Genomic DNA, 15,431 nt, shown 5'->3' on the forward strand with positions numbered 1-15,431 from the left:
AGCCCTATATCAACAGGAATACTGTTTCAGCCAATTGCAATACCACCTGCCTGCGCCATACATGCGCAGATGCAGACTTCTTGGCACAATGTCACATTCACAGACTATAAACGTCTCAACCAAAGACCACAGGCCTCTAATAATGTAGTGATTTACAGGGAACAGCCGCTTGAACCTGTGAATAAATGCACTTCACATAATCTGTAGTCAAAACATAGAAATGGTCAAAAGAACATAACACATAACTTTTAATAAACTACAAAAACAACATCTGCCAAGTACCATTCATTGAATTTCCAAATGTCCATTGTGAAAATGGAGACAGAATATATATATATATATATATATATATATATATATATATATATATATATATATATATATACAGTATATCGTACGAGACGACTCACTGTTAAATTAATGAGAAAAATATGATGATAAATACATATAAAACAGAGGTATGGTATATGGCAGATACTATATATATATGGTATATGGCAGTCTCACACGCCTGTCTCGTTCCAGTTCTGCATCCAGGTGAATGCGTGATTCACAGACCCGGGTCGGAGGCATGTGCGAAAAGAAGAACATGGCAATTGTCGGGCATTTAGCTCACGTGTGAACGGCAAAAATCATTGGCGGACCCGAGTTGGGATTCCATGTAATATACAGGGAACTATGTGTGAAAGGGGCTTAAGACACAATCACAGAGTACGATTCACATAATACAGTAAACAAACGCACACAAATAATACATCATGGTCTGGTTTCACAGACAAGACTTATGCCTAAATCCTAGACTAAAAAGCTTCTTTAATGGAGATTTTACATTGCAAGTGTAATTTCGTCCAGGACTAGGCTTAAGCCTTGTCTGTGAAACCGGCCCCAGGTGTACTTGTGCCACACCTTCCAGTTCCAGCTCCAACTGTGCTGTACCGGTCTGATCACTGTCTATGGGGACACAGTGGTTGAAGTCAAGTAATGTAAGGAGTACCGTGAGATATGAGATAAAACACAATACAGTGCTCATCACCAGGGTGCTGGTCACTGAATGACTGATTTGCAGACTGATTTCTGTGCTCGTCGTAAACGATCCGCCCTCAGGCAGGCTGCAAGAGCAGATCCTCCTCCCTGCCGTCCATTTCAGTCCTTGTCCTCTCTCCCCCTCCCTTCTTCGTCTCTCCCTCCTCCTCTTTTCCACCCATATCTTCCTCTTTTACTTGCTCTCTGTCTGTTGTCTGAGAATTAGCAGCCGGTGTGCAGTTTGTTCCTCTGTCCACCAGAGGGAGTCCACCCTCCTGTGTCCCCTCCTCCATGATGCTGACCTGGTGGTGCTCCTCAGGTAAGGGGGTGCTCATGACCATGACAATGGAGGAACGGGGGCGCACTAGAAGGTACTGAGGATGGGAGAGGAAACAAGAGGTTGGTCAGACTAGAACATCCTGATTGTCACTCAATGATACTATAACTAGATATGAATATAACTAGCAACATTACTGAATAACACAACTATCGATATCACTGAACAATATAACTATCAACGTGACAGGTAGCCTCCTACAAGACGATGTTACTTTCGGACAAAATACTGTAGACCACACACACGCACAAGTACACGCACACGCACACGCACGCACGCACGCACGCACGCACGCACGCACGCACGCACGCACGCACACACACACACACACACACACACACACACACACACGCACGCACGCACGCACACACCACGTATGTCTCATACCGACCTCTTTGAAATGTTCGGGCAGTTTGGACTTGGGCCAGAGGAACCTGACTATCCTTCTGCAGTACAAGACTCCCAGGACCACAAGGATAACGGTCACAAGCATGACCACAAACGTCACCAAGGCAACCACCCAGGGGGTGTCATTTCCTGTAGGTTGGTGCGGGGGAGGGGGGACAGAGAGGAGAGATTGAGTCATTGAACAGGGGGAGTAGTACTTAGAAATGAAAGGGATGAGGAGAGGAAGAGGAAGAGGAGAGAAATGGAGGAAGAGAGGAGGAAATGGAGGGGACAGAGAAGGAGGAGAGGGGAGGGAAAGAGAGATCTGGAGGAGGACTGGGAGAGAAGGATGAGCTGAAGAGGAAAAAGAAGTGAGAGGAGGAGGAGGAGAAGGAGAGGGAGGAGAAAGAGGGAGAAGAGAGAAGTTAGGGTTAGTGGAAGTGAAGAGAGATGGGGGGCTCACCCTTCGTGGTGCTCTCACAGGTCACGTTGCTGTGCTGGCTTCGTATGGAGAACCTCTGGGTGTTCACCTGGACTTGAAAACAGTATCTAGTCCACGGCTTCAGATCAGACACAACCACCCTGCTCTGCTGGCCGTCGTTGATCTGTTTGATCTGCTGGGGGAGATAGAGGAGCAGTGAGGACAGAAGGACCATTACCCAAAACTTCAGTCCATGAGGGGATTGTAGAGACTACTATTATTATTTTCTGAGTGGGGCAGTCCCACTCATATTTTTCATTTTATTGACAGATACAGTAGAGTTTTAGACAGGAAGGATGGGTGAGAGAGAGAGGAGGGATGACATGCAGGATATGTCCCCGGCCGGAACCGAACCGGGTACCCTGCGGTTACACGGTCAACACTTAACCCGCTACGCCACCTAAGCGCCCCTTGTAGAAACTTCTTAAGAGACAATCCAAATAGTCTCTACTTGGGTGAGTCGTAGATTCCAACAAACAGTTTCCAAAAAAGGCAGAGTGACGTGTGTATAAAAATAAACACATTCTTTTATTTACTCAAAATAAATATATCTCCATCAGCATAGTCCATCATTAACGATCCTGTCAGCAAAGTCTATTACTGTCCACAACTGTCAATTACTGTTCACAACCGTCTTGACCTGAACTGTCCACAAAACCATTGAACTGTCATTGAAACTTTGTTTGCTCCCAATCAACAATCCCCTTCCTGTTCCCTTATATCCCCAATATTCATTCATCCCAACCACAAGGGGGGAATGAATGACCACAAGGAACATCTAAATAACATAAAATAGGGAATATAGACTTAGAAGCAAATATTATCATAATTAAATTAAAGCAATCAATATCATAAATCAATAATTCAAAATTCATATTAGGAAATTAACATAAATAACATGTTGGACTAAAATGGCTCCTACAGGGATGAAAAAACATGGGAGCCCGGATCTGTGTCTAGGGTCAACAGTAGCTCAACAGTACTACCTCCTCTTCATGACCTCAATCAAATTAATCAAGTTATCAAAGCTGTCTCTACTTGGTAATGTAGCTCAAACTCATGGACTGTATAGCCTATAGGAGTGAAAGACGCTGTCCTTCTTTTGTCCTCATATCTTCATAATATATGCCATAATCCAGAGAGACTTAACATTGCAGTGAATGCATACATTTTTCAGTATATATGGTCTCAGAGGGATCATCAGATCTTCTGTAAGCATAAGGGAACACCTATTCATCAGTTATAGTTTCTCTACTGAAAAAAAGCAATTCTAGCATTGTGACTACCAATGGCCCCTAGTCATAGCATAGATTACTTTTTTCTTATGATGACTGATCGATGATTCACTTACTTCGACAAATGTATTTGTTGTAAGTTGCTTTTGGATAAATGCCAAAGATGTAAAAAAAGAAAGAAAGAAGGAAAGTAACTGTACTTTGCATTTCTGGGACGATCGTGCAGAGACCACACATACTGAAAGTAAAATGGCCACTCTACCTTCCCCTCTTGGCCATCTTCCCAGTAAGTGATGTTGTAGGTGGCGTGGTTATAGACCTTCCTGAACGTAGAGATCCTAAACACCGGGTCTGTGATGCTCACGTCAACGTCAGTACCTCTGATGTCCAACGTCACACTGGGGGGGCCCAGGGAGGCTGTGGAGAGAGACACAGAGAAGGAAGTGACCTACAGGAAGTGGATCTCTCAGGTCAGAGGAAAGATGTCAGCAGTTATGCACTGAGGAAGTCTGGGGCAGAAACGTCTTGTGTGCCATGGTATTTGTGGACACATACACATTATTATATATTATATCTATCTGAAAATTTACTTTGTGAGCACTGGCCCTTTCTTAGACGTGAGTAAAGACGTGACATGAGTGACACCTACTAAATTATGGAGGGGTGGGTGACTCACGCTTCCTTTCTCAGTGCAAAGAAAGAGGAGGTTTAATAGCTTTATTGTGCTCCTCTGTGGCTCAGATGGTAGAGTGTTGTGCTAACTATGCTTAGGTTGCGAGTTTGATTCCCTCTGGGACCATTATGCTGAAAAATGTTTGCACTCACTGCAATATAAGTTGCTTTGGATAAAAGTGTCAGTTAAATGGCTATATATTACCACCTTCCCAGCAGGGACCATATCATACGCTAATGCCACCTTGCACAAATCCATGGCATGTATTATATAACGTACGGAATGTCCAGCTGGGTTTGAACCAGGGGGGATTGGGGGTGGGGGAGGGGGTGCTAGCAGAGTTTTTGGTTGGGTGGTGGTTTGCACTAAATCGACGGCGATGCACTAAACAGATGGCGATGTGCTAGATGGTGATTTTTTACTTCCTTTTTTATTTTGATCCAGGGCTGTTCAGGAAACATTCGCGGCTATAGCCGGATGTCCAGATCTAACGATGTCAGTGGTGTGAGACATTAGCCTGCAGTGCACTCACTGTGTTCATCCATGGTGAATGGTGCAGTCTCCACCCAGCCAGACGTCTCCCCTTCCTGCTCTGCCCTCACTCTGAACGTGTACTGTCCAAACGGGGTGAGGCGGCTGGTGAAGTCACAGCGATGTGCTGTCGTGTTCGGACACACAGCCTCGTAGACCCTGATATAACCACTGTGCACGAAAAACAGACAAATTAGCCCCACATCACAGTTATATTACAACAGAATCACGTGGATAACACATAACAAGGTGGGTTGTAATGGGTTGTGTGACAGTTCTGTAGGACTTTCAGAGTGAGTACGGGATGTTGTGATCTGGTGAGCCAGTGTGTAGTGTGTGTGTGTGTGTGTGTGTGTGTGTGTGTGTGTGTGTGTGTGTGTGTGTGTGTGTGTGTGTCTGTGATGATCCCCGTTTCCCAGTACAGGCAGTTCCTCATTTCTCTGTATCATATTCCATTCGCTTCATTGTTATGTATAACCAACTGTAGGTGTCCGCCCACCTAAACTCTGCCCTGTAGGCCGTGTCTTTAGTGGAGTTTCGGGGGGGGTCCCACTCCAGCACCAGTCCCATATTGACGGAGGTGATCCTAACATTGTTGGATAGTGGAACACCAGCGAATGCCACTGAAAATATGAAAGTTGCAGTTAATCATCATACATAGGCTTACGACACGGACAATGGAATAAAGAGTACGGTAGGTCTTTTGGTAAAGTCAGTCAAGAACGGTGGCATCCTTCCAGAGGGAGCAGACCAACATATTATACTTGATCCATAGGCTTATGAACGTGAGTCATCCAAATCTAACCCTAATCTAACCCGATCTGTAGGCCTACATACGTGTTATTATATCAGTGGCGTTGCAACCTTATCTACTGTACGGGGTGTTGTGATCTGGTGAGCCAGTGTGTGCTTGTGTGTGCTTGTGTGTGTGTGTGTGTGTGTGTGTGTGTGTGTGTGTGTGTGTGTGTGTGTGTGTGTGTGTGTGTGTGTGTGTGTGTGATTATCCCCGTTTCCCAGTACAGGCAGTTCCTCATTTCTCTGTATCATATTCCATTTCCTTCATTGTTATGTATTATCTAACACGAACGTAACAGAAAAGGAAGTAAGTGAGTATTTGACTAAGTGTGAATGATGACTAAAGAATTTCCCCCAATGTTTCCATTGAATTACACACACTGTCCTAGCGTTTATTCGAATACAGTAAAACGAAACTAAAATATACAAAATACACATTAATACACACACAAAACATAGCCTCAAGTGAAGTCTATTACACTGTAATGGTTATTTTTGGAACACATGAATACTCAGTGACACAGCTCGTTTTACAGCACACAGGTAAAAACGTGAAAAAGGCAAATAGGTAACTCACCTGTCGCTCCGTGAATTGTTATGAATAATACAATTATAAACAAAGTGGTAGATCCCATGGTGTCCCAAGACAGTCCGCTGTAGAACAGCTTAGGATCGAACTAAAATGTGCTGTCAAAGTGATTTCCTTGTAGCCATACGAATAGGATATCGACGCTCAGAGCATGAAGCGTGTCTAGTAGGTTACTGTCTGTCTGGGTGGGCGGAGATCTGAGGGGAAAGCGAAACTGTTCGTGAGTTTAGAATGATAAGGTTCTATCTCCGTTTAGAATGATAAGGTTCTAACTCCGTTTAGAATGAGAAGGTTCTATCTCCGTTTAGAATGAGAAGGTTCTATCTCCGTTTAGAATGATAAGGTTCTATCTCCGTTTAGAATGATAAGGTTCTATCTCCGTTTAGAATGAGAAGGTTCTATCTCCGTTTAGGGCAGTTCAGAGATATTGAGCGTCAAAGTTTTTACATTCCATTATGTTCTGTGAGATGGAACCTTTGTATTTTATGAATTACTAACTCAAAAATGTCAACATTTTAAAAATAACACCACACAGGCATTAATAAACACCTAATGGATCAGATTATGTAAAAAACTCAATTTTGGGAAAAAATGGAGATAGAACCTTATAATTCTAACGTCACGTGTTGTCACTCAAGTTTTATAAATAGTTCGGGGGGAAAAAATAAACATTTGACCGACGTTATCCACGGGTTCAACATATTAAAATGATTAAAACAACGAGTCATATCTTCAGTAATCACAGCTTTTATTTCCGCTAAATATGGAGAACAAGAATCCCTGAAGTGTCAAAGAAGTGTTTGTCCACATTAAACCTGTCTGTCTAGTGTCATGTTATTGTTGTTGTGTTTCTCTCGTTTTATTAAATGTTTTATATTTTTCTAAATTTTTCTAGTGTTATTTGTAATGTTTAAATCGTTCTGTACAATATTATTGTGAAGGAAAAGAGAAAGAGAGAGAGGCACACACACAGAGAGAGAGAGAGAGAGAGAGAGAGAGAGAGAGAGAGAGAGAGAGAGAGAGAGAGAGAGAGAGAGAGAGAGAGAGAGAGAGAGAGAGAGAGAGAGAGAGAGAGAGAGAGAGAGAGAGAGAGGGAGAGACAGTAAAATAGGTTAAGCCTTACACTTATTACATACTGTAGTGATATTTGCCTTGATCACTAAACTGGCTGAAACAAAATTTCACACTGGTTACTCACGCATGACAGTCAAAGGATAGGCTATCACGATACCATGCCTGTAATTCACATGGTACAATCACTCTGTAGTTTATTACGTTCTTATACTGGACATAACCTTATTCACAAGACTAGATACTGGAGAACACATTGAACAAATCTGATGCCCTTGAAATACAGTATATTATTTTTCTTTGACCCAGCTAAAGATAGGCTACAATTTCACCAAATCAACATGACATATTTGGGGGGCTTGAATGTTTATTCTCGTGAGACCATCTGTCCATAGCCTTCTTCATCCTCCTTCTCTTCCTCCAGAGACCTCCTGCTGCTTCCGTCGTCTGAGTGCAGGGGGGTCCAAGGCCAGTCTGCAGCCTCGTGACACAGCAGCACTGACAGCTGGGTGAAGATCTCCGGCTGGGCCTTCGGAGGGCCCTGGCCATAGAGGGGAATAGAGGACTATAAGCAGAGAGATAGATGATGGCAAAATTAAACATAAAAAAAATATGTTATTTACATTTGTATGTTATTTTATAAAATATGATGATGATGATGATGATGATGATATACAGTAGGTATCTTATAATATGCTTGTGTTACTTATAATATGTCTGTGCTACTATGTGCTGTATACAGTACCACAGGACCTACGCTATTACAGTGTGATAAGGTGCCAAGCAGAACGTACAAGTGTTTTGGGGAGAGGCAGGGAGAGCAGGTGTCCACTGCAGTTGACTACCCCACAGAAGAGTGCCACCACGATGCAAAGTGCACATAGCACACTCAGAACAACTGGAACTGTGGAAACAAGAGACCAGGGTCAAGGCAACTGGTGGGGGGGGGGTTTGTGGGGAAACGGTTGTGCGATGAACCAATGGGCCTGCCACGCCACAGATCAACCGGCCCGCTGGGAGTTTTCTCCTGGTGCTCACCCAGACGGGCAGTCAGGACCAAACATACCTGTTCTGCTGGCCGCAGGGCTGGTGTAGGCGCAGGCGGGGTCAGAGAGGACTGAGTGGCGGTTATAGACCGTCGCCGCGGTAACGGTCACACAATACTCCGCCCCCGGCTCTAGGTAATCAATCACAGTCTCGTTCTCGGTCTCTGTGGAGGTGATCCGAAGGCTGAACTGCAAAACACCAGAAACACCATATTGTCAACCAAAACACCAGAAACACCATATTGTATTCAAGTTTCAAGTTCATTGTTACATCTCATTATACAAGTATAAGAGAGTAAAATTCTTAGGCTTCAGTTCCTCAACATTGCAGCGACAAGGAAATAAGTGGCAATAGTTGTAAAAAGGCAAATAAGACAAGAGACAAATTGCGCAATACAATAGTGGTAGTAATACAAATAGTAGAAATAGCACTCGGTATTGCACTCGGTGGCAGTGGATGGTAGAGGTAGGGTATCTATCCAACTTTCATTCAAGGTTCGGAAATGCCACCACCACTATGAATTGTCTTGAGTCATAAGCATTATGTGGAATCATATATAATTTTAATCTCACAGAGGTCGTATTATTATTAGTAAAAAATGTTTATCGTATTATGTCATCATCCATCTCTCATTGCCCTTGTATTAGATTGACTGCAATACTGGGGACCGCAGTAACTGATATTGAGTATTGAGATTTCTTCATTGTTGTCCTAGATTCACTGTGACTGTATCTGCACCGCAACACATGACGTATTGTGTGTTGTTGAGATAACAATCAGAGACAGGTGCGAGTCCTCCTACGACACCTCTATCTGTTTTGGCGTCCTGGCGCACTTCTTCTCAGAGCGAGACGGTTTTTCTTCGAAAACCAAACACCTGCTATGCTTGTGAGAGGAACGTGTGGGCAAGAGGAGCGTACTGTAGAGAAACCACACATGAACTATCATCTACGACTGGAGTACAAGAAATAAACAACCACGCCCCCCCAGAATAGAAATGGGGATGATTCGAGCCGTATAATAATATTATGCAGATGCTGATCCTCTTTCTTAGTAATGCCTTCCATCTTCTTTTCAGGTATTATTGGCAGAGAAAGCGTGTGGGTTTGACGAACCTTCTTAGAACTGGTTTTGTTTTCAGTGTTTTCTGGGTATGTGCTATGTGGTCTACTGTAATGTAAAAGACACTGTAAGATATTCCATCATGAATGGAAATGCATAGAAAATGTCTGTTACCAAAAACGGTATAATATGACTGTTATACATCAATATAGCCAAATGAGATTACCATTACATTAGATGTTCTGGTGGTGCTTCAAAGCTGCTTGTGGATAGAAGTCGTACAGATAAGACATACCACAGATATGTGGTTGATAAAGGTGATATACAGTAGATAAGACACTTCTATGTGGTCGTCCCCATTCAAAATCAGCCTTGTCTCAACCGCCTGCCACAGATTTTTACCCTCTTTTAAAAATGTTTTACACTTTCTTCACTTTCTCCTTCTGCTATACAATTGCCACCTCTATTTTCTATTTTTTATTTAATTTAAATTGTTGATTGTTGTTGACTGGTTGTCGTATTGCTGAAGAGATGCTTGCCCGCAGGCATTTTGTTTCGTTGAATACCCTGTATCATATGTAATGACAAATAAACATTGAATGTTTTTTTTAATTTAAGGCCTACTGTGCAAGCACAACAGCAGGTGTTCTTATCTGATGGAATAACACTGCTCTTAAATATCCAGGAAACAAGGGGTTTGCTCTTAAATATCCAGGAAATAAAGGGTTCACAATTGACTGGTTACACTTTACTTCCTGGTACGGATGTGACCAGGTAAGGACGTAGAAGTTAGATGATAAAACGGTAATTACACAATACTAACCAATGAAGCTCTTTACATGCTTGCTTCTTTGGAATTCATTAACTCCTTAGGGGACCACTTCACAAACAAGTGTCAGATAGTAGGTGAGTCTAGTGGTCCAGAATGTATGGCCCGTATTAAAAAAAACTTTCTAGAGTCGGAATGATGTTCTATTTTGACTTTACGATCATAACGAATAAGACGATAAGATAAGCAGAGTCAGAAATGAATGTACATTGGAGCGACTGTTTGAAAATGTGAATGACCCCTTAAATAAATAGAGGTGAACATGTGATGAATATAATGTAACCCAAATGAGACGTTATATATGTATATGTATGTATATGTATATATATATGATGATGGGGATCCTTTTAATAAATAAATGATATGGACAGGTGGGGACCTGATCCTAGAGCCCTCCCTGCTCTGCCCTGAGCCTTACCTGGGCGCTGTCTCTGGTCCTGCGCACCAGGCAGGTGAGATCCCTATAGAAGAGAGAAGCGATGGACAGAGACCGCTGAAACCCCCTAGAGGCGGGAGGTGTAACCTTCAGGAGCAGGCAGTTCCCGCAGCCGGACACAGACACCACGGGAGGCCCCACCACCGCTGCAGCCAGGGAGACAGGAGAGAGGTCAAAGGTTAAACACAGACACCACGGGCGGCCCCACCACCGCTGCAGCCAGGGAGACAGGAGAGAGGTCAAAGGTTAAACACAGACACCACGGGCGGCCCCACCACCGCTGCAGCCAGGGAGACAGGAGAGAGGTCAAAGGTTAAAATGACCGCTCCTGAATTTATAACACTTTCTCCGTGAAGGTGTTTTTGTTCTAGTATGTTCCACAATGTCTCATTGTGAAGTAAAGAACATCAACAAACGTTTATGACTGTTATTAATGAGGAGGACCACTAGAATTGACCGACAAAACAGAAAAGGAATGGAATTTTCTCAGTCGCTAAACATGAATATGAACATTGCTAAATGAGTGAGCTCCTTCAAGTTATCTGTTGTAATGTCGTGAGATTAGAATTATAAGGTTCTATCTCCGTTTAGGGTAGTTCGGAGATATTGAGCGTCAAAGTTTTTACATTCCATTATGTTTTGTGAGATGGAACCTTTGTATTTTATGAATTACTAACTCAAAAAGGTCAACATTTTAAAAATAACACCACACAGGCATTAATAAACACCTAATGGATCAGATTATGTAAAAAACTAAATTTTGACAAAAATGGAGATAGAACCTTATAATTCTAACGTCACGATGTGTCGTGGAGAAGAACTCAATTGAAAAGATAAAGGGGACAGGGTGTCTCACTGTCAGTCAGAGGGTAGAAGAGTGTAGACAGGGTCCAGTTGGAGGTCACGGAGGTCGCGGAGGGAGTGAAGGCCTGAACACGGGCACTGTAGGTAGAGAAGGTGACCTTGAGGACGTTGGTCAGGTCACACGTCTGGCTGGCCTTCAGGTTAGCACAGCCTTTAGCAGGCTTCCAAGAATTGTTTCTGGAAGAGAGGTGGGGAGAGGAAAAGAGAAAGAGAGAGAGGCACACACACACACACACACACACACAGAGAGAGAGAGAGAGAGAGAGAGAGAGAGAGAGAGAGAGAGAGAGAGAGAGAGAGAGAGAGAGAGAGAGAGAGAGAGAGAGAGAGAGAGAGGGAGAGACAGTAAAATAGGTTAAGCCGTACACTTACTACATACTGTAGTGATATTTGCCTTGATCACTAAACTGGCTGAAACAAAAGCGGTGAATCATCTAGTTAGCCTTCCTGAAAGTACAGTGCTTAGTCAGCAGCTTTGTGTACACTGGAAATGAAACCACACCTATACAAGTATGTTCACTGGAAAGGAAACACAGATATACAGTAAGTACAAGTGAACGCTGACCTATACTGCTATGTACACTGGAAACTAAACATAGCTATACTGATTAAGAGCACTAGAAATGAAACATAGCTACAGTGGGGGAAATAAGTATTGAACACATCAATATTTTGTCCAGTAAATGTATTTCCAATGAGCCTATTCAAGTTAAATATGCACCAGACTTTGGTATTAACTCCTAAGGACTAAGGAAAAAATAAAAACATTAAAGTCCATAATTATGTAAATAAAGTTATGTGTCATAAAGTGGAATGAAACCAATGAGGAAAAAAATGGAAACAGGAAAAACACACACAAAAAAAGCAGTAGGCCTACACCACAGCAAGGAAAGGCAAGGAACCTGCTGAAAACCATAAATAATTAAGAGGCAACTCTACCTCCAATCTGTGCTAATTAATGTCAGCTGGGTTAGAATATATTGATGGGCTATAAAAGTTATTTTTTTGTTACCAAGGTGCCACACAACAAGCATCTAATAATGGGTAAAAGCAAAGAGCTGTCTCAAGACCTTCGCAACCAGATTGTTGCAAAACAAGGGAATTGGCTACAGATGTATTTCACAACTTCTGAATCTTCCAGTAAGCACCATTGTGGGAATTATCAGTGGAAGCAACGGCCCACGCACAGGAGCTCCTCGCAAGATTTCTGATCAGGGAGTCAGAAGGATACTTAGAAGAGTAGCCAAAGAGCCAAGGACCACTAGGAAAGAGCTGCCAGAAAGACATGGAGGCAACAGGTACAACTGTGACAGAAAGGACAGTAGGCAATGCACTCCACCACCATGGCCTCTGTGCACGCTCAGCCCGCAAGACTCCACTACTGAAAATGTTGAAGCTCGTTTAAGGTTTGCCAAACAACATTTGGACAAGCCAGTGAACTACTGGGAGCATGTACTCTGGTTAGATGAGACCAAAATTGAACTTTTTGGCTGTCACACAACACACCATGTTTGGAGGAGAAATGGCACTGCATATCACCCGAATAACACTATACTAACAGTGAAGTTTGGAGGTGGATGTATCATGGTGTGGGGCTGTTTCTCCTCTCGTGGTAATGGCATGGAGCCATACAGAGAGATTCTTGAGATTAACCTGCTGCCATCCACCAGGATGCTGAGGATGAGACGTGGGTGGACCTTCCAGCAGGACAACGATCCAAAGCATATAGCAAAGGAAACTCGCAATTGGTTTCAGAGAAAGAAAATCAAGTTGTTGGAATGGCCCAGTCAATCACCTGACTTAAACCCAATTGAACATTTGTGGAAGCATCTGAAGATCCAGATTCACAAGAGGGCCCCCCACAATCTTCAAGATTTAAAGACAATTTGTGTAGAGGAATGGGCCAAAATCACACTTGAATACTGCGGGCGATTAGTTACTTCATTCAGAAAGCACCTTGAAGCTGTCATTACAAACAAAGGCTTCTCCACTAAGTATTGAATTCATTTCAGTTAGTGTGTTCAATACTTGTTTCCTGTTTCATTCCACTTTATTCCACATAACTTTATTAACATGGACTTTCATGTTTGGTTGCTGGATTGTTTGAGTTAATACCAAAGTCTGGTGCAAATTCCACTTGAATAGGCTCATTGGAAATACATTTACTGGACAAAATGTTGATGTGTTCAATACTTATTTCCCCCACTGTATACTGGTTAAGAGCACTAGGAATGAAACATAGCTAGCTATACTGGTTAAGTGCACTAGAAATGTAAGCAGACATGACTGAGACTGACTGATGAGGGTGATTGAGGGTGTACCTGAGGCTGAGGGTGTGAACTCTGAAGAGAGCGTTGTCAGGGGTCCCGGCCCCTGGCTGCCAGGTGAGAGAATGCTCCAGGTTGAATGAGCTGATGGACACACTGACAGGGGCTGGGAGCATGCCAATCACTGGACAGAGAGAGGAAGGGAAGGGGTGGGGGGAGATAGAGAGCAGGGAGAGTGATAGAGCAGGGTTGAGAGAGAGAGCAGGGTTGAGAGAGAGAGAGAGAGAGCAAGAGAGAGAGACAAAGAGCAGGGAAGCTAGCATGAGATACACATACAAAAAAACCTTGAGAAAATAACATTTCATAGAGTGGGTATACTGTATAATGTCACAGCCACAGACACACCCACATGGGGAGGTGAGCAAGATAAGGAATGACGCAGAAAGGTAGCTACAACATTATACACAGTACACCTAATATATACAAAACAGGCCAATTTTACAAATATTCAGAGTGAAATATGAATGTATATATCACAACTTCTCAGCCTATAAGTGGGATGAACACGGTTAACACCCCACCCCAATCCATACAGCAAATATCCTCACCATACCCTCATGAGTTAAGTACCGCACACCCCAACCAAAGGACACAATGCATGACCCCAGAACGACAAAAATCAACACCGTGTTCCCTAACAGAGACAACCAGGGTGATACAGTTTAAATCAGAACCCCATAATCATAACCCATAACCCCTTTTTTTACCCCAAATCTATTACCCCTCCCGAAAGCATCATACCCAGGGGTAGGTGCAGCAGTAACAGGGTCCACCACCTCCCCATCCTCCAGGTAAGGGTCGGTCGTGCCAGGTGAGGTGATAAGGCAGTGTAGGTAGGTGGCGAGGCTGTAGATTGGGGTTATTGTACGGTTGTGCTGTGGCTAGGAGATGGCGCTTGCTCCTGTTATTGTTCACAGGGCTGAGTTTCCTTTTCCCCATAAGTCCCTCCCAGAGTTTCTACCCCCTTACTCTCTCACACACACACTCACTCACACACCATATATACCCCGGGCTCGCTCAGTCACTGAGCAGATAAGAGGCAGACTTAAAGCTGGGATATACTGCTCCACACCACTGGACCTGGATGGACTTTCTTCCCTTTCTTCTCTTTGTTCTGCATTTTGATGTGATGTCTGTGTACCACATGTGAGTGTTTTCTGTGTGTGTGTGTGTGTGTGTGTGTGTGTGTGTGTGTGTGTGTGTGTGTGTGTGTGTGTGTGTGTGTGTGTGTGTGTGTGCTGTGGCTAGTGGATGTATATGTAAGTCTCATAAGTTTCATGGAAGATGTAACATTTGTTGTGTATACCAGACAGTCTTGCCTGTTTGCTATACTGCAGAATAGGCCTCCTTGTTTATGTCAGCATAAACAAACAAACGAACGTGTTAGGATATCAAAAATAGATGTTTATTTAAAGCTATAAAATGGTCAAGAGCAATATATACAATGATTGGTTTCATTAGACACTTAGTGTGGCAGATCAGCTTTTACAATTTTCCAATTACATTTTTCATACTCCAGCATACTTATGCATTCATAAATGCATTAATGTATAGAACTAGGTATTATGGTGAACACATCATGTAATAATGTAACACTGGAACAATGTACAGATTCAATGTTTTCTATAGGATGTTGAAAAGCTGGACAACAATAGAAACTGAAACTAAACCTCCTGTGTTTCCTGTGAAACAGGAGGTTTTACTGTATAGAAACGTCATTGTGAGTAATATGTTATGTTGCTGT

At 43.0% G+C, this 15,431-nt stretch overlaps 2 protein-coding genes across 2 annotated transcripts; both read right to left on the reverse strand.

The window, feature by feature from the left end:
- Window positions 1-192: 192 nt before the first annotated feature.
- On the reverse strand, window positions 193-5,278 carry LOC308162844 (interleukin-10 receptor subunit beta-like; the record flags this gene model as incomplete). The annotated part of the gene is made up of 8 exons (XM_080536984.1): window positions 5,167-5,278; window positions 4,669-4,838; window positions 3,726-3,880; window positions 2,211-2,364; window positions 1,752-1,897; window positions 1,295-1,397; window positions 896-951; window positions 193-201 (listed from the first exon to the last, which is right to left on the reverse strand). Exons 1-8 carry the CDS (start codon window positions 5,235-5,237, stop codon window positions 193-195), a joined length of 864 nt encoding a protein of 287 aa, XP_080393110.1. The 5' UTR covers window positions 5,238-5,278.
- A 2,211-nt stretch (window positions 5,279-7,489) lies between these two features.
- On the reverse strand, window positions 7,490-14,471 carry LOC308162846 (interferon alpha/beta receptor 2-like; the record flags this gene model as incomplete). The annotated part of the gene is made up of 7 exons (XM_080536986.1): window positions 7,490-7,663; window positions 7,917-8,026; window positions 8,189-8,357; window positions 10,479-10,642; window positions 11,353-11,537; window positions 13,682-13,811; window positions 14,429-14,471. The coding sequence occupies 7 exons, from the start codon at window positions 14,469-14,471 to the stop codon at window positions 7,490-7,492; spliced, it is 975 nt and encodes a 324-aa protein (XP_080393112.1).
- Window positions 14,472-15,431: the final 960 nt, after the last annotated feature.

Source organism: Nansenia antarctica (assembly GCF_963989245.1).
Source record: "Nansenia antarctica genome assembly, chromosome: 7".
Classification (NCBI taxonomy): domain Eukaryota; kingdom Metazoa; phylum Chordata; class Actinopteri; order Argentiniformes; family Microstomatidae; genus Nansenia; species Nansenia antarctica.